Source organism: Abramis brama (assembly GCF_963993115.1).
Source record: "Abramis brama genome assembly, chromosome: 1".
NCBI classification, from domain to species: Eukaryota; Metazoa; Chordata; class Actinopteri; order Cypriniformes; family Leuciscidae; genus Abramis; species Abramis brama.
In genome coordinates, this window is record NC_139963.1 from 41,431,335 (window position 1) to 41,449,147 (window position 17,813).

Genomic DNA, 17,813 nt, shown 5'->3' on the forward strand with positions numbered 1-17,813 from the left:
AGAGAATCAGAATAAAATACTTTTTTATTACAAAAATAATTGCTTCACCCCTTTGTTTTCCCTAAATTAATGTGATTGAATGCATGAGTACACAGACCTAAAGTATAACCACTATGAACCTCAGATTAGTTTGTTCTTCTTATTGTCAGAAAGGAAGTAGGCCTACAATAAAAAAAATATATAAATATGGGGATAAATAAAGCCAGAGGAAACATGTAGGTTCAAAAATATTTGGACCATTCACCATTTTAAAACCTTAACAATGACATAAAACACACAAAATGAAACTTTTTGTAGAAACCAGATGATTGAATAATCTCTGCACTATACTTGCTATATGGTTTAAATATTTTGAAATACAAAGCAGAAAAAAACTATGAAGTTCAAACATTCTAATTTCCAGTGTTATATATATATAAAAAATAGACCCTCATGCAGTGCAAACAAAATACACAAACATTATGACAAAACTTAATATCTGTAACAATGGTTTTCAAGTCTCCAGTCGAGAGTGACGGTTCAGTTTGGGCTTAGGCAAGTCAGAGGTAAAAAATATATTTCCGCTCCTAATACATCTACACACCGTAAAGCGCACGTTAAGTTCCATCGGATCTGATGATCTAAAACGTCTCTCAAGGAGGTCTGTACGTTTGCTCACTAACTGCTCTTGAGGCTCACAATGGCATTGATGAAGAACTCGTACCAGAAGAAGGTGAAGCCTGTGGATACAGCGGCCTTCAGGAGGCTAGGGGAGAGTCCCTTAAAATAACCCCGGAGCCCTTCCTCTCTGCCGATCCTCACCACACAGTCGACAAACCCATGATATGTGCGCACCTTCACAGAAAACACAAGAAAAAATTATTCATTTTGCGGTTTCAAAATCAAAAGTTTGGGGTCAGTAACATTTTTAATGTTTTTGAAAGAAGTTTCTTCTGCTCACCAAGGCTGCATTTATTTGATAAAAAAATATATAGTAATAACCATGATATTGTGAAATATTATTACAATTTAAAATAAGTTTTCTATTTGAATATGTTAAAATGTAATTTATTCCTGTGATCAAAGCTGAATTTTCAGCATCATTACTCCAGTCTTCAGTGTCACATGATCCTTCAGAAATCATTCTGATATGAGGATTTGCTGCTCAAGAAACATTTCTGATTATCAACAACGTTGACAACAGTTGTGCTGCTTCAGATTTTTGCCATGAAACATTTCTTTCAGGATTCTTTGATGAACAAAGTTCAAAAGAACAGCATTTATTTGCATTGACATTATAAATGTCTTTACTGTCACGTTTGATCAGTTTGATGCATCCATGGTGAATAAAAGTATTAATTTCATTAAAGAAAAATGTCCATCTTAAGGACCCCAAACTTTTAATGATATTATTCAATATTATTGAACAGTATTTAGCTCAGAAAGGTCTAAGATCTACATAAAGCAACAGAAGTTTAATACTTCAGGTTTAGATAGGATGATGCTAGCGAGACTAGTTATGATAGGGACAGTGATGAACCCCTGTTGGATTTGAACATACAGTCTGTTGGTTAGCAGCTCAGATCTTTAACTACTAGTCCATTCCACCAACCTGTCCAAACTTCATCCTGGCCTCTTCAAATCCACCCACTTGAAGTCTCTTTTTAATTAGGTCGAAAGGATACGTGAGAGTTTTACTGACGACTCCAGCACAACTGCCACTGACCAGACTGTGTAAACCTCCTTAAAACAGACAAAACACCACAGCAATATTTACAACGGGACAGAGAAGCACAATCTGCTTTTATAGATATGTACTTTAAGATCATTGTTGTTATTGCTAACTAAATCTGTTAAAAATGGCTTCTGGTGCTTGAAACATATGGAAGGCATTTTCTGCCAGTTTTAAATAAATAAATAAAATTATAAAAATTAAAACTTCACTTTCAGACGCTCTCCCCTTACTTAAAGCCCCGCCCACTCATTAACATAGAATTTGCATACACACTGACTGCATTTTATTCTTCAATTTGACAGGGATGACACATTGTCATTGTGAAAATGAAATAGTTTAATTTAATTTTGTCACATATTTTGCGTACAGTTTTTAATGAAATGGTTAATCTGGTTTTAGTTTTCAATTTAATTGATCTATTTAAAATTGGCAGAAAATGCTTTCCATAGAAACACAGGTGAAATAAAAAAATATATATTAGAAAAATAATAATTTATAGCTAAATAAAAATACAAAAAAATGAAAACTGAAAATATAAAAATAAAAGCTAATTTTAAATATGAATAAATACCATAATAGTATATAAATAATGCTAAAATGTTAAAGAAGCATGATCTGACCTTTAGATTTGGAGTCCTGGTGCGCCAGAAGTTTCTTTAGGATATTATAAAAGAAAAACTGCAGGCCTGCGTATGGAAACACGGCCACAAGCGTGGGTGTGAGGCCCCTGTAGAAGGTGAAGGGCCCCTCTGAGCGGAACATTGTGCCGACGGCATGCCTGAGGTTACGATACACCTGCACATACGAGAAAACATTTGAATCATGGGAAGTGTCTCATTAAAGCCCATCATAAAGAGAAATGTAGACATTTCGCACTGATAGTTATCAGTATATAGTTATAGACTTGTAATTTATTATTGTAATACATTTATTTATAGGCGCCTTACATGACACTCAAGTGCACCTTACAAACACAATAAAACAAGCAGCATTAAACAACAAATACTCATTATTACAGCCTGGACAGACTGGATAAAACTGCCTAAAAAGATGGGTCTTAAATCAAGATTTGCAGTTACTGAGAGAGCCAGACAAGGTTGATTAATATTATGCATGTGGAAATATGCAGAGAATTACACTATTTATATGTGCTTTAAATGATAAAGTACTGTCAAAGATGACACCCAAACTTTTAAACTGTTTAGAAACAGACACTGTAAAATTATTAATATCCAAAGAGTAACATTTAGATTTGGCCAGATTGGTTTTTGAACCATCAAGAAGAATTTCAGCTTCACTGCTGATAAGTTTAAGAAGATTTTATGTAAACCACTCTTTAATTTCAGCTGAACAATCAGAGAGGAAAGATGGAGGAAAAGTAGAGGTATGTTTGGAGGACAGGTAAAGTTGGGTGTCATCGGCGTAGCAGTGGAACTGAACATTAAATTTCCCCAAAAAATATTACCAACGGGTAATGGATAAATAATAAATAAAAGAGGACCCAAAACCTGTATTGACGTATGAAGGCTTTGATCTAAACGGCTTCAGCTGTACAAACTGAGTACGACCCGTAAAATAAGATCAAAATCCAGTCAAGGGGGTACCAATGATTCAAATAGACTCCAATCTGTTTATTTATTTATTCTCTTCATGAGGTAGTGGAATAATATGACCTTTTGAAATTGACTATTTTTCATTCAGATATTTATCATGCATTTCTTTTAATTTTTAATCCTTTCAGATGCATTGTGACATGATTTAGCAGCATTTAGTAACGCGTAACATCCCGCTCCTGAGGTTTGACCCCTGACCTTGGGTTCGCCCTGGGCAGCGAAGCGTGTGCGCAGGGTATCCAGCGGCTGGCAGGTGAAGGTGGCGGAGCAGGCGGCCAAACCGCCACAGAGGAAATGGACTCCTGGGGTCTGGCTGTTATAGGGGGTTTTACTATGGACCAGCTCTGTCAAGGCCTCGAAACTCGCAAACTAGGACAAAACAGACAAACAGAAACACCGAGTTTCAAGAGGTCTACAATATTGTGAAGGGTTACTGCAAATTATTTATCTATCAATCTAAAATACCAAATAGGATAATAATTATTGCTACAATTTAAAGGGATAGTTCACCCAAAAATGAAAATGTGTCATAATTTACTCACCCTCATGAAGATTGTCGGTTATCAAACAATTGATTTCCATGGTGCCCCACAACTGTTAAGTTACCAACAATCTTCATATTCAAAAATCTTCTTTAGTGTTCAACAGAAGAAAGAAACTCATACAGATTTTTAACAACTTGAGAGTGAGTAAATTATGACAGAATTGTCATAAAAATAAAACTATTGAAAAAAAGTTTTAGTAATTGAAAAAAAAAAATATATATATTATATATATTAGGTGAAAAACTTTAATTTGAACCTCAGAATGACATTTTTATTATAAGGGTAGAAGATCCTGTTTTGCTCTATTCTGTCAGGATTTTGTAGCAAAAAAATATCTGTTCTATTCTATTTTTGTTGGCATAAATGAAAATCAACTTGGTCCTTATCAGTGTTAGTATAATTTATTTACTATTTAAATTTGTATTAATATTTTGCGCATTTGTTTTTAGTTTTCATTTTACTACATTTTAATTTTAGTAAATTTGTTATCTAGGCAACCTTTCTAATTTTTAGTCAAAAAACCTTTTTATTCAGCTTAACTATTAAACAGGAAGATGATTCAGGCCACATCAGAAGTGTAAATGTCCGATTGCATTTTATGCATCTCCAAGTACCTGAACTGCCCCGTAACACACAGACAGCAGCTGGGCAGGAACGTGTCCTTTCCAGAAAGCAGGAAGACCTTCTTCGGTCAGAATGCAGCGTGTGGCCTGCCATAAACCCCAGTACTTCCCCTGACGATTCCTCCAGGACACCTGCTCGATCTGCAACTGCGGGAGCAATGCACAAAAGCATTTAAAAATCATCCTCTTATATCAGAATCAAAAGCAGTTTGGGGACTCATATCAGAATTGTTTGAGTGTGAAGATTTGAAATGTCTAAAAAAGTGAGACACCGCCACCTTGAGGCTTGTCCATCAATGCGCTGTTTTGAACTTCTTTTAACTCGGTGCCGCTGTGGATTTGGGAGTGGTAATAAAATTCCACAGGAAAACGTGACTCATGTTGTAGGCACGATGCTGCTGCTTATACAAATCAGATGTACTAGGGAGTTGAATGTGTTCATATTTATGCTTTCAATTCATTACTGTGTACAAAATAACAATTGTGAAACTCAACAGCCCTTTGGCTCAGTGAAATGAAGGAAGGCCGCACCTGAAACCTGATTTTGATCACATCCAGAGGGCTGATGAGGGCACGGGTGACCATGCCGGCCGCTGACCCGGCCAGGGCAGCTTCCTCCGGGGTAAGAGCCGAACCGGGGGCGGTTGGATCATATCCCACCATTCCTGCTCAGATCATGTGTTAAAAGCACAGCTGGTGCATAGGAGAGAAAAGCACGTGACATTGATGTGCATGGATGACAACAAAGGAATAAAATGAAATAAAACAAGTAATAAAAAATATCATCAATATAACTGGTGGTGTGGATGGATGACAACTACTGTAGAATACTATTAAATACTACAAACAAAGAAAGACTGCAACAAAAATAATATATATTTAAAAAATAAAGAATTTACCCACCCAATTAACATGACAGCAATTGACACAATGGCTGCGTTTCAAAACCTACTGAGCTGCCTTTCTAGACAGTGTTTAGATGGACAACGGTAGATGCTGTCGTCTGGGATGTGCCCTAGAAATTTTGTCTCGGTAAACAACTCGTTATGGTTTGAGACACAGCCAGTGTTGCCCTACCACTAAATATTCTGAGCGCACGCTTAAAATATAAACTGGTGAAAACGTAAACCGACCTTGTGACTCTAGTGTGCACTTTGTGTGCATCGAGTTCCTCGGTACAATCTGCTCTTTCTGATGTTCTGTTGTTAGAGGACACCTCATGTTCCCTTCATAGTTACTGCTGAACAGCACACAGACCAATGACAGAGCCGCGCGCGACTGTTGTTACCGCCCGTGTTCGGTTTCACACCGAGCACATTGGTTCCTACCTTCATACATTTCAGACTTTTTTATTTCAATTTTAATTTATTCATATTAAATTTGACAAACTTTTTATTGATATTAAAATTCAGTGTACTTAACACATCCAACCTCCAATAAATAAAATAAAATATAATTTAATATAAAATTAAATATTGTTTGTCCTTTAAGACAAGAAACAATATAATTATTATTTTTTTCCATATGAATTAGTGGGGGGAAATAATCATAAAAAAAACTTATTAAAATCATTTTTCAAAGATTTCCTTCATTTTTATGTTCAGTAGTTCATCAAAACTAGTAAAGATGAGATGAAAATATTATTTCCTCCAAAATCAAACTTTATTCACATTATTGAGTACATAATTAAAAAACACATTAATAGAATAGTTAACAATTGTCGAATATCATAAAATAAAATAAAAATAAAATAAAAAATAAAGTCTGTCCTGAGGTCAGTATTTTGAGACCCCGCCCACATCCTAGTGTGGCCTGCACTGATTGGCCACTGACGCGATGAACGCACCGCCAGGCGGAACTGAGAGACTAGTGTGATTTTGAAAGTGGTGAATGGCGGTGTTTAAACAGGTGGTATTATGAGTATGTTCTCATGACGGGATGAAAAAACATGGTTCAGATTGTCAGGGCTCTGTTACTGCTCCTGTTAGTGCAGTTACCGGCGTCATTTCATTGCACAGATACCTTCAGTAGAGATGATGGAGGATGGTGAGTAATTTATTGACAAACATGTCCTATCAATCAATCTCGGGCCGTGTCTCAAAACTTTAGTATGTTTTGTCTTTCAGGGGAATGTATTCCAGTATGGAGAAGGAAGGCGAATGCAACATTGAGATCAGAGATGCGAAGTCAATAACACACAGAGAGTTTATTAAAGAGTAAGAATAACACGCATACACATTTACAGTTAGTTATTAGCATTTAGACATTTATGTCACGTGTAAGAACATGATTTCCATTGCTTTTTTTTTGTATTGTATCCTGGAAAACATCTCTTATAATGATTATTTTAAGATATAATAATAGTAATAAGTAAAGAAGAACAAGAATAATATCATCATAATATATAAAATGTATAAATATTAATATAACTTGAGATTACAAATTATAATGTTGGCTTGAGAAAACCTATAGGTAGATAGATCATTAAAAGATATAATAAACATTATAATTATTTTTTTTATTTTTTTTTGACAGGTATGCTTATGCAAAACCAGTTATACTCAGAGGACTAACAGATAACACCGTAAGAACTGTAGATATACTGTATATATGGTGTTTATTGCTCTTATTGATTAATTCCTAACAGTGTTGTGTTGTGATTGGTTGTTTCAGAAGTTCCGCTTCCTGTGTTCCAAATCCAATCTGGTGAGAGAGTACGGAGAGAAAACGGTCCGTCTCAGCACAGCCAATACACACTCATACAGGAAAGGTAAACATATACACACTTTCACATACTTCTGTCTTTTCATGTGCAAACGGTAAGGTTTCGGACTGTGACTTTTGATAACTACTGAGATTTTACAAACATTTGTCAGTCTCATGATCCACATTTAGCATAAGAATTTCCAGAATAATGAAACATCCATCCATCCAGTGCATATAGTGTTCATACTATAAGGTGCATACAAGCACTAACATCGAAAGTTTGAAGATTTTTAAAACATTTTATAAATCTGTTATGCTGATGACCAAGGCTGCATTTTTGATCAAAATCACAGGAAAACCATAGTATTGGAAATATTATTAAAATGACTTTTTTGAATGCATGTTAAAATGTAATTTATTTCAATCGATGATGATTTAATGCCCAAGAAACATTTCTTATAATTATCATTGTTGAAAACATTGTTGTGCTGCTTAATGTTTTTGTGCATTGTGTTGCATTCAATGTTTTTGAACATTAATTTGAAATGAAATATTTTGTTAACGTCTTTACTGTTGCTTTCGATCACTTTCATGTATCCGTGTAGAATAAAAGTATTATTTTCTTTAAAAAAACAAATTGTGTTGTGTAACTTGTGTTTTGAGACATATTTCTTTGTCTCTTTACAGTGGACGTGCGGTTTGAAGAGTTTGTAAAGTCCCTTTTGACCCCTCAGTCTGAAGACACCCTGGGCAGCGGTCGGTTCTCTCTCATTCTCTACATGCACACTCTCAACGTTTTTCACACTGTACATGATCATTTCATACTGCGTGCGCATGTTTGTTTCAGATACTCTGTACTTCTTTGGGGACAATAACTTCACGGAGTGGCATTCTCTGTTTGAGGAGTATAAAGCGCCACCCTTTTCTCTTCCACTCATGCATCCTGCATATAGCTTCGGGATTGCTGGTACAGACGCATGCATATTCTTCAATCCAGCCAATTTGGTATTTGGAGTGCACAAACACTCATTTTCACCAAAAAACCCCCCCCACCTCTCTCTCCTGCAGGACCAGGTACTGGTGTCCCGTTTCACTGGCATGGTCCCGGCTACTCTGAAGTTATCTACGGCAGGAAGGTCTGTGGAGCTCTACACTATTCACAGCTAAAGTGCAGATATCATTTTCTCTAGCCATATATTGATGTGCTTCTGTATACAAACAATCTATCCCTGTGTTCTCCAGCGTTGGTTCCTGTACCCCCCTGACGAGGCACCTGAGTTCCACCCCAACCACACCCATCTGTCCTGGGTCTCTCGGTCCTACCCAAACCTGGAGCTCCACCAGAGGCCCCTGGAGTGCACCATACGACCCGGAGAGGTGAGGTTAACAAACTTTGCAGTCATTTGTACTGTAAACTGTAGTCAGTTTTTTTTTTTTTTTTTACTGTACTAATTAAAGCATAAAAATACCATAATATGTTTGCAGAGATTTTAGGAAACATGTTACGTTCACATACTCAATCTGGCAGCCCGTGTGTTCGTGGAGTCTGAGGAGTGGGGGAACAACTCTCTCCAATATTTTGAATTTGGACTGCAGTACCCATTTCAAACACTAGCTGTCAATATTACTTACTGCACCTTTAAGGCTCTGAACGAAAGCCCATTTTGCCCACCTCTAAGGCCATTTTGAACGAAATCAGCCCAAAACGGGAGTTCGAAACAGCTTGCCAAAGCTTTTCTGGAAAAGTTATCTCTGGCTGGTTAATGCATTCGAGCTACCATTGGTCCATGGTGATTATGTAATAGGTGGGTGTGGCTCTGAGGCTCCGCCTTCTTTGACATGGACCTTTTTTTCCTGCTCTTTCAGACGTCTGTGAGTAGAAACCTGAACACACTAGAGAGCCGCATTATAGTAGAAATTGAAGTTGTAAGTCTAAATAAAAGAGACAGTGACACTTTTTTTAGTTTTTTCATGTTTAAAACTGTAAAGCTGGTTGATTTTAAACAATTTATTATTGTAAAAAGTGCTATATAAATAAATGTGACTGACTTTACTGGAGTGACGATGCAAAAATCCACAGTGCTATGATCAGTGCTGCTGTTTTTTCATTGGCGCTGTCACTTTTTTTTTGTTATTGAAAGAGTGCAGCACATATTTACATATTCATCTAAACGCCACTCTCAGCAGTGCGGATGGCGTCGGGATGTTTGTTAATGTTATATTGCTCCTCGGGTATTCTGGTATCTAACTTTTTATCCTCAAGTGAAGAATGAAAAAGAACTTTGCTATGTGTTATCGGGCCTTTACACACTTCAATATTAGGCACTAAGTAAGAGTTGAAGTAAAGTCAAAATCACCTATTCTAGAGGTTAAACTGAGTGTGTTTGTGCAGGTGCTGTATTTTCCAGATCGCTGGTGGCACGCAACTCTAAATCTGGACACCAGTGTCTTCATTTCAACTTTTCTGGGTTAAAGACTGATGTGGCTTGGACACACACACACGTCTGTTTGACTTGAAGGCCCGATCAAGGATTGTTGCTCAGAGGACCAGCAGTTTGACTGTCAAATCATCCGTCTGTTGAGTTTATGAAAAATTATTTATAAAAGCTCCATTTAATGTGAAATTATTGAAGTAATTTTTGTAAGTGCTTTTTAAATAAAGTTGTTTTAGAGACATATGAGTTGGGGAAGTTGTATTGAAATAAACAGAAAATTGATTGTGGTAGTAAGTTGGATATCTTTAATACATCTATCACAGATGCATCTTCCACATTCAGACTCACAAAAAAATACAAATCAGTAAAGAAACAATACACTTAAAAAAAGAAAGAAGATAAAACGATAGAAAAGAAAATGTTGACAAATGAGAATCACAGAACATTGGAATCAGTTGATTAAATTAGATTGGAAGCATTGAAATATGTAGGTTATTATTGAAATAGTTGAACCCTTGAGATAATTTTTATTTTTCATATTTGAACAAGTTAAAGATAAAATTATTCTGGCTCTTTTTTAATGCCCCCAAGATGCATTCAGTTACAGTACATGAGCATGAAGACTGCCATAATATAATAGTGCTTATTTAAATGTAGTAGTTTTTATTTTCTTTGATTAATCAATTAAATTAAATGAAAGAATAAAGATGTTTTTGCATTTATGAGCCTTTTTGGTGATCCAAGACCAAAGTGAGAGAAAAGAAGCTTTTCCGGCAGAAGACGGTCCTCCAGATGATGTCACTTCCTCCAGACTTGCTGTCCAGCAATGTAGGTTTCCCTGACTGTCAGTGTGTCATCAAGTACTACAAAATCTACAAAGAAAACAACATAATTACAGGCATTTCTTACTAAAGACTGAAAATTCTTGTTGTTTTAGGGAATATTGCAGGGTTTATTATAAATGATTTATCCACGCACATCTTTTTTTAATTCATATATATATTCTAGAATATGTTTCTCTATCAAAGATGATCGCATTCGATGACATGAAACACTGACACTTTTGCTGTGATTGCCCTGAGACGCACTAAACAACAAACTGAATGTCAAAAAAAGCTCTTTTTCTTAATGCCTACACAAGCTTAATGAATGACTGAAAATCAATCCTGAAAGACGCGCTCATACCTGCATCTGTGCCGTACTCCAGCGTCCCCTTCCTGTGACTGACGCCCAGCAGCTGAGCAGGATGAAGAGATGCCGCCTCTAATGCCGCTTCAACAGTACAACCTACACACACACACACACACACACACGTCAGAAAAACAAAACCTCTACGACACGCACACACTACCATTAATGAAAACGCCATACACACAAACACTGACCTGACGCCTCTCTGAAGTGTCTCACACACATGTCCATGGTCGCAATGCTGCCACTTAAAGTTGTAGTGCCTGAAATCATGATGAACGAATGAATAAAACACACTTTACTATCCCCAAAGGGACATTTGTCTTGAACTTGGTGCTGTGCAAGTCAGCAAAACACTACAATTACAAGTTAATAGTAATACCTTGTAAAACATTTCACAATAAAATAATATTCAATAAAAAATAAATGATAAAACATCAGTAAATATTACCTTAAAAAGAATTATACAGTCTAATACAGACACATCAAATACTTAAAATAAAAACCCTACAACAAATGTATATCTTCCGAAGTACTAACGCAAGGATGCATTAAACTGATCAAAAGTGATAGTGAATACATTAATAATGTTACAAATGTTTTCTATTATAAATAAAGGCTGTTCTTTTGGATTTTCTACTCATCAAAAAAATCAAATAAAATACGTGACATAGTTTACACAAAAATACAGCAAATCATCATATTAGAATGATTTCTGAAGGATCATGTGACACTGAAGACTGGAGTAATGATGCTGAAAATACAGCTTTGATCACAGGAATAAGTTACATTTTACAATATATTCAGATAGAAAACAGCTATTTTAAATTGTAATAATATTTCACAATATTACTGTTTTTTAAATTCAATAAATGGTGCCTTGATGAGCATAAGAGACTTATGAAAAAAATTTACAGACACTAAACTTTAGAACTGTACTGTATAACAATATATATCGAGTAAATGTATATAAATAATTCCAGCTAATAGTTACACCCTTATCAAAAATACCCAGATCAACAGCTGTATTTTACAAAGAATTTTACACAAACTTTTCTGTTTGGAATGCCTTCACCTGCTGAATTGAATTTATCTCAAAGAATTGGTGAACAGAACATCCATTTTAACAGCCAACCTACAATGCCCAAACGAAATACAAACAATGTATCGCTTAACAGAAATAGAGGCATTTGGGTTCATTTGCTGCATAGAACGAAAGCAGGGAGAATATGATGCAGACCTGCGACGTATGCGTGAAGCCCCTGGATGTCGATCTGCTGCTGTCCGAGTGTGTGTCGGCCAGGAGGGAGACCCATCGCTGTCACAGCGTCAGTGACCAACACCAACCCTGACACACACAAAACACAAACTTCATTCATAAAAGCCAACCTGAGAGGGACGTATCTCACTAAAATGTACAGGAGCAATGTATCATAGGTTCAGTATTCTGCACACAGATTTGTGGTTGCGTGTTGTGTGTGTGCATGAATACCTGCGGGATGAGCTCTGTGGGCGATGCGCAGCGCTGCAGGGTGTGTGTGTATCCCGTCTGCGATCATACCGTAGTAAACCGTCCGACCTGGTGGAATACGATCACTTGTAAGCAATCCCACAATGCCCGGGTCCCGGTGATGAAACTATAACAAAACAAAATGTTAAATACCTGGTGTGTTGGTATGCATAATCGTTCATGGTATGCATGTATGTGTTTAAAAAATATTTATGGATTATTAAATCGATTATGTATTAGGAATATGGTGTAATTTTAAACGTGTATGTGTGCGCCAACATTCAGTATGCATTCTAATGCGAATAACTGTTAATTAATGTGTGTGTGTGTGTGTGTGTGTGTGAGATACTAACAGGCAACATGGCATTGAATAAGTGTGTGATGAACGTGGCTCCATTCTGCACAGCCTCTTCAGCCTGAGAGAGATCAGCCATAGAGTGACCTGGACAGAGAAGCACTTTGGATATGCTCAACCTGGAGGAAATCTAATAGCAAAAATAAATCCCGTGTAAACATATGTACGCACCTACTGACACGGTTATGCCCCTTCCTGCCAGTTCACGGATTGCAGCCGCGCTATTGGCCAGTTCTGGTGCGAGTGTTACCATTGCGACATTGTCCAGGGGGCCGTAGGTCTCCATCAGGTCGGCCACGCCGCCGGCTTTAAACGTGCGGAGGAACTTCGGAGGATGAGCGCCTCTCTTCTCTTCACTGATGAACGGCCCCTCCAGGTGAATACCTGAAACGAACAGGAGGAAAAACATTAAACAAAAAATTATTTGGCAGTAAATTTTTTTAGTTAAAGGTGCAGTATGTAATATTGACAGCTAGTGGTTGAAATGGGTACTGCAGTCCAAATTCAAAATATTGGAGAAGGTTGTTTCTCCTGCCCACTCCTCCTCAGACTGGACGCTCACGCCGGTTGCCAGATTGAGGACATGCAACAGGAGCGAGCGCAATTGACAATCCTTAAACCTTGTTTATACTTTCGCCTGCCTCCTCGCGCACCGCCACAAACAGACGAGGCATTTATACTTGACGAGCTCGTCGTTGTACTATTCTTTGAAACGACAGGGGGCGACTCGGAGTAATTGTCCTCTAAACCATCAGGAATCCAAGAAGTAAGGTACACACATGACAATGTTTATTTTAGTACACTTCACCAAAACCGCACTATTAAAGAATCGGATGTATACGTCTGCAATGTTTTTAATGGTCAGGTAGAATCTGCAATCTCTGACCCAGTTCATTCGCTGGCTTCTGTGGCTACAATACGCTGTGCTTTCCACCAACTAACAACCCGGGTGTTAAAATACTATTGGGTGAATTGGCAGTGGGCGGAGACACTCAGACCAAAACAAAAACAGACATTCTGACATGAAACACATATTTCAAAGTGACATAACTAGCTGGCTGTTATTTTGTTTTTCTGAGAAACAAGTATTTGAATTTAGCGTGTTTCCTAAATCTCTGCAAGCATATTTTTATGCTTTAGTACATTCAAAAGAATTACATACAGCAGCTTTAAAGTTTTAGAAATTTTACTAGGTCTGTGTGCATCTTACCTAAAACTCCTGCCCCTTCAGGGCCTCCATCTTGTTCTCTGAGCTCAGGAATGACCTGTGGAGAGAAAGACAGTGACATTACTAATGCTACATATATGCAAACCATGCCACTGTTCCTTTTTAAGTGTGATGAGCACTGAACTGAAATTGAACAAGATGCACGGAAGATGCTTCATGGAAACTACAAACACTACCGCTCAAAAGTTTGAGCTTCAGCAAGATTTTTCTTTTAAAAGAAGTTAAAAGTTTTATTCAGAAAGGATGCATTCAATTGATCAAAAGTGACAGTAAAGACATTCATTATGTTACAAAAAGATTTCTATTTCAAATAAATGCTGTTCTTTAACTTTATATTCATCAAAGAATCCTGAAAAAAAATACATCACGGGTTCCACAAAAATAATAAGCAGCACAACCGTTTTCAACATTGATAATAATCATCAAATCCTCATATTAGAATGATTTCTGAAGGATCATGTGACACTGAAGACTGGAGTAATGATGCTGAAAATTCAGCTTTGATCACAGGAAGAAATTACATTTTACAATCTATTCAAATAGAAATAGAAAACAAATCTTATTTTTAACTGTAATACTTCATAATATTACAGCTTTTACTGTATATTTGATCAAATAAATGCAGCCTTGTTGAGCATAAGTGACTTCTTTCAAAAAACATTAAAAAAATACCATTATTACCAAAATTACCAACCCCAAACTTTTAAACGATAGTGTATGCGACATTGTTTAATTATTCCAGGAGGTACCTGATGATGCAAGAGATGAAAACATTAAAGTGCCAATAAAAACACAGTACTACCAACACATGTCAATCCTAGATACAGTCTCAGGCTAAACCTGAAGGAAAATCAACAGCGATGTATTTGTGGGTGCGATTGAGCATCTGAGAGACAAATGAAGGTCAGTGATTGGTGCATAGGTTGAACCTTATGGTATATGTCTGGTGGAGACGTGACGAGAGTGGGGCAAAAGGAAGTGACGCCCTGTTCAAGAATCTTTTTGGCCACCACAGCCACGCCCCCTCTGATGTCACTGGTGGCCTGGGAGAAGTCAATGCCATATCCACCTATGAGTGAGAAGAAGGGTGGAGCTTAGCATAATAAGATATCAGTTACAACAAGAACAACCGTGATTTTTACACTAACTGGTGAATGTAACAATGTGTACTGTATGTGTAGTTTACCATTTATCTGTACATCTATGAATCCAGGTGCAACGATCTTATTCTCGCAGTCGACTTTGTGATCGGCAAAGCCCTCCTCATCGAAGAACAGCTTCTCTGGGTTCAAAATCTTTCCCTCACGAACCCACAGGTCTTCCCTACAAAATCAGATTTCCCCTCAAAATCACTGTCGAAAATGTGCAAAAAGTCCACAGATTCCATCTGGGCTCAACTAGAAGTCTGTGCTCGAGATGGTATAATCAGCTTCAGAAACAAATGATTACATCAAGTATAATATAATAATACATTATCCAAAATCTATCAGTATTTATTGAGACTGTAAAGGCTCCTGTTAGGTTCAAATATGTGAGAATGCATGTGAATCACACATTTTTATATAATTTTATACAATTGTCAGGAAATTAGGGGGTTGAACACAATAATTCGAATCTGTCTGATATGTTACCATTGCAGCCTGTGGTCCTTCAGTATCCTACAGTTCACAAACTGTGTGATCGGGGCATCTGAGACACTCTTATTAGACGGCATCTCTCCCGAAATCCCACCCCTACACTTAAAAACACCCTATGAAAAGAATCAGAATATGTGTCAGGTCTTTAAAGTGGATCATATTGGTTATTAAATGTCAGGTGAATCATACATACATACATTTACATATATAATTAATTAAGAACCTATTCAATTATGTATGTTTATGACAACTGTGTTTGTCATAGACATGTTTTGTGACTTTCTTAAGGTACTTTTGTCATATGTATTAAAAGTGCTATAGAAATAAACTGAGTTGACCTCCATAAAACACAATGAACTAACGATCGTTGCCCTTTTGAACGCATTGTATCTCTTTTTATGACACAATAATATGTAACTTTGAACGGTCAAACAATGTTTCCTGTTAAATAAACCTACCATGTTTATATGGACAACCAGATCTGTCAAAAAATGCATTGTGATTATTATTTCTGATTATTTAATACATTAATGGTTCCGATTTTAAAACATCAGACAAGCGGTGCTTTTGCTCACTATGTTAGAATGATGCAGCAGAGAGTAAACAAACACACCGGAAGAAATGATCGAGCTCTTCATTCATCATCTTAAGGATACCGGAACATGACACGCATATGATCATCGGTTGTAGTTTCATAAACACTTACCGTTAATTCACATACTTTTACTATGATTCGGTCCGCGCGCTAGTTTTCTGTAGGAAGTCAGTGAGTCCAGTGTGTCACGCGCGCTGTGTCAGCTGATGAGGAGGCGTGGCCAAAATACACGCGCTTAGAACGTGTTCAAAACCGCAAATATACACAATTAATATTGATGAATAAAGTTGACATATCTGTTTCATATATGTAACATAACGTTTCATAATTGACTTATTGTTTGAATTTAAATTTAGCGCAAATCAATTAAATAGCTGAATACATATGTTGTAAAACTTGGCATGTTTAGCCTACTGTTTAAAAAAAAAAAAAGTAGGCTATTCTTTTCAAAACAGTGTCAATAAACAGCAGGTTTTCTTTCTGACAGCTTACCCCATATATGTCAGTGTCAATGAACAGTAGTCTATTTTTGGACAATAAAGGTAAATAGATTTTGTAACTGGATGTGTCCAAATGCCAAAATGCAGTATGAGCCAAACTTATCCAAAATGACAACAGAGAGCCTTTCATTTCATAAGCCACTGACGCTAATAATGTCAAGCACAGGTTACTGTATCTCACCCACTCTGTGTGCAGTGAGGCTACACATTGTTTATTTTTTGTGCTTATTAATATCAAAGGACAGATTTGAGTTGCCGGCTTAACCCTCAGACAGAAACCACTCACACCTGCGTCATTACTGTTGGGAACAGCACTGTAGGGCGAAACACACGCTTTCATTTCCCTTGAACCTCTAACCTAAGTCAGACAGCGTGGTTCTCACATTCACAACATCACACATTGAGAAAAACAGAGCAAACAAACTCTCTTCATTACTAAAACAACATGTCAGAGTATGGAAGGTTATGTTGTTGTTGTCTTGAAGTTTGTTAAAAGTGCTTTGAACAGTCGATTATTAGATGAATCCATTTTCCATTTTAGAGTGCATATATGTTAATGTACATGGACAGATGCTTGAAACACCTAAACAAACAAATTTATGAGCAGTATTTGTGAACGCAACAATATTTTGAGCGTTGTTTGTGAATGTAATTATAACCAAAGGGTTAAAATTAATCAAGGGTTAAAATTAAGCAAGGGTTAAAATGAAAAGGAAAAATAAGGAAAAAAAGAGTGGAAAAATTAACCAAAGGTATAAAAGGAAAAAAAGAGGGGGGAAATCAACCAAGGGTTAAAATTAAGAGGAAAAAAGAAAAAAGAGGGAAAAATTAACCAAGGTGTATGTTTTAGAAGACATGTAATTATAAGACAACTGATTTTGAATTGTATTTATTGTAAACACGCATTTATCCTTAAAGCATGTCCTAAATAATTTCCTAAATTACTATTATCTATTAATTTTGAGAGTAAAGGGATGATCATATGTTAAAATCCTTAGAAGTCAGTATGTTAATATGATCTCTCTCTTAGCATGATCTCTTAGGTTATGGGCGTTTCCATATATATTTGTATTCATATACTGTATATAATTATGCATGTGTGTGTTGTCTTCGTCTGTCTAGATCAAGCGTCACCTCACTGAAGGCTGGCCTGGCATGCTT

General features: G+C 36.7%; 3 protein-coding genes across 4 annotated transcripts; 1 reads left to right on the forward strand and 2 right to left on the reverse strand.

Annotated features, from left to right (window-relative positions):
* Positions 1-6: 6 nt before the first annotated feature.
* Positions 7-5,777, reverse strand: slc25a19 (solute carrier family 25 member 19). Its single transcript, XM_084134235.1, has 7 exons — positions 5,629-5,777; positions 5,027-5,188; positions 4,487-4,642; positions 3,526-3,696; positions 2,335-2,509; positions 1,592-1,722; positions 7-834 (listed from the first exon to the last, which is right to left on the reverse strand). The coding sequence occupies exons 2-7, from the start codon at positions 5,156-5,158 to the stop codon at positions 658-660; spliced, it is 942 nt and encodes a 313-aa protein (XP_083990361.1). The 5' UTR covers positions 5,159-5,188; positions 5,629-5,777; the 3' UTR covers positions 7-657.
* A 565-nt stretch (positions 5,778-6,342) lies between these two features.
* Positions 6,343-10,057, forward strand: jmjd8 (jumonji domain containing 8). The gene is made up of 9 exons (XM_084134273.1): positions 6,343-6,541; positions 6,622-6,711; positions 7,031-7,079; positions 7,169-7,265; positions 7,889-7,957; positions 8,049-8,168; positions 8,270-8,337; positions 8,444-8,578; positions 9,594-10,057. The coding sequence occupies exons 1-9, from the start codon at positions 6,444-6,446 to the stop codon at positions 9,672-9,674; spliced, it is 807 nt and encodes a 268-aa protein (XP_083990399.1). The 5' UTR covers positions 6,343-6,443; the 3' UTR covers positions 9,675-10,057.
* On the reverse strand, positions 9,919-16,363 carry amdhd2 (amidohydrolase domain containing 2). 2 transcript variants are annotated; one of them, XM_084134250.1, is made up of 12 exons: positions 16,264-16,363; positions 15,552-15,670; positions 15,107-15,243; positions 14,850-14,989; positions 13,903-13,957; positions 12,864-13,076; positions 12,691-12,779; positions 12,320-12,464; positions 12,068-12,175; positions 11,022-11,090; positions 10,822-10,923; positions 9,919-10,508 (listed from the first exon to the last, which is right to left on the reverse strand). In XM_084134250.1, the coding sequence occupies exons 2-12, from the start codon at positions 15,632-15,634 to the stop codon at positions 10,435-10,437; spliced, it is 1,215 nt and encodes a 404-aa protein (XP_083990376.1). In that variant the 5' UTR covers positions 15,635-15,670; positions 16,264-16,363; the 3' UTR covers positions 9,919-10,434. The 2 variants fall into 2 exon arrangements, with proteins under 2 accessions (XP_083990376.1, XP_083990377.1); XM_084134251.1 differs by having other exon boundaries at positions 16,279-16,354.
* Between the last annotated feature and the right edge of the window lie 1,450 nt (positions 16,364-17,813).

Bases quoted from the DNA above. Each gene is read 5' to 3' on its own strand.
- slc25a19 (XM_084134235.1), bottom strand. From the start codon at position 5,158: ATGGTGGGATATGATCCAACCGCCCCCGGTTCGGCTCTTACCCCGGAG. The intron at 4,643-5,026 runs GTGCGGCCTTCC...TTGCTCCCGCAG, and splicing joins TGATCAAAATCAGGTTTCAG to TTGCAGATCGAGCAGGTGTC. The intron at 2,510-3,525 runs GTCAGGGGTCAA...TCGTATGTGCAG, and splicing joins CTGCCCAGGGCGAACCCAAG to GTGTATCGTAACCTCAGGCA.
- jmjd8 (XM_084134273.1), top strand. From the start codon at position 6,444: ATGGTTCAGATTGTCAGGGCTCTGTTACTGCTCCTGTTAGTGCAGTTA. The intron at 6,542-6,621 runs GTGAGTAATTTA...TTTGTCTTTCAG, and splicing joins AGTAGAGATGATGGAGGATG to GGGAATGTATTCCAGTATGG. The intron at 7,080-7,168 runs GTAAGAACTGTA...TGGTTGTTTCAG, and splicing joins GAGGACTAACAGATAACACC to AAGTTCCGCTTCCTGTGTTC.
- amdhd2 (XM_084134250.1), bottom strand. From the start codon at position 15,634: ATGCCGTCTAATAAGAGTGTCTCAGATGCCCCGATCACACAGTTTGTG. The intron at 14,990-15,106 runs GTAAACTACACA...TCTCACTCATAG, and splicing joins CATAGATGTACAGATAAATG to GTGGATATGGCATTGACTTC. The intron at 10,509-10,821 runs GTATGAGCGCGT...TTTTCTTTGTAG, and splicing joins GGAGTACGGCACAGATGCAG to ATTTTGTAGTACTTGATGAC.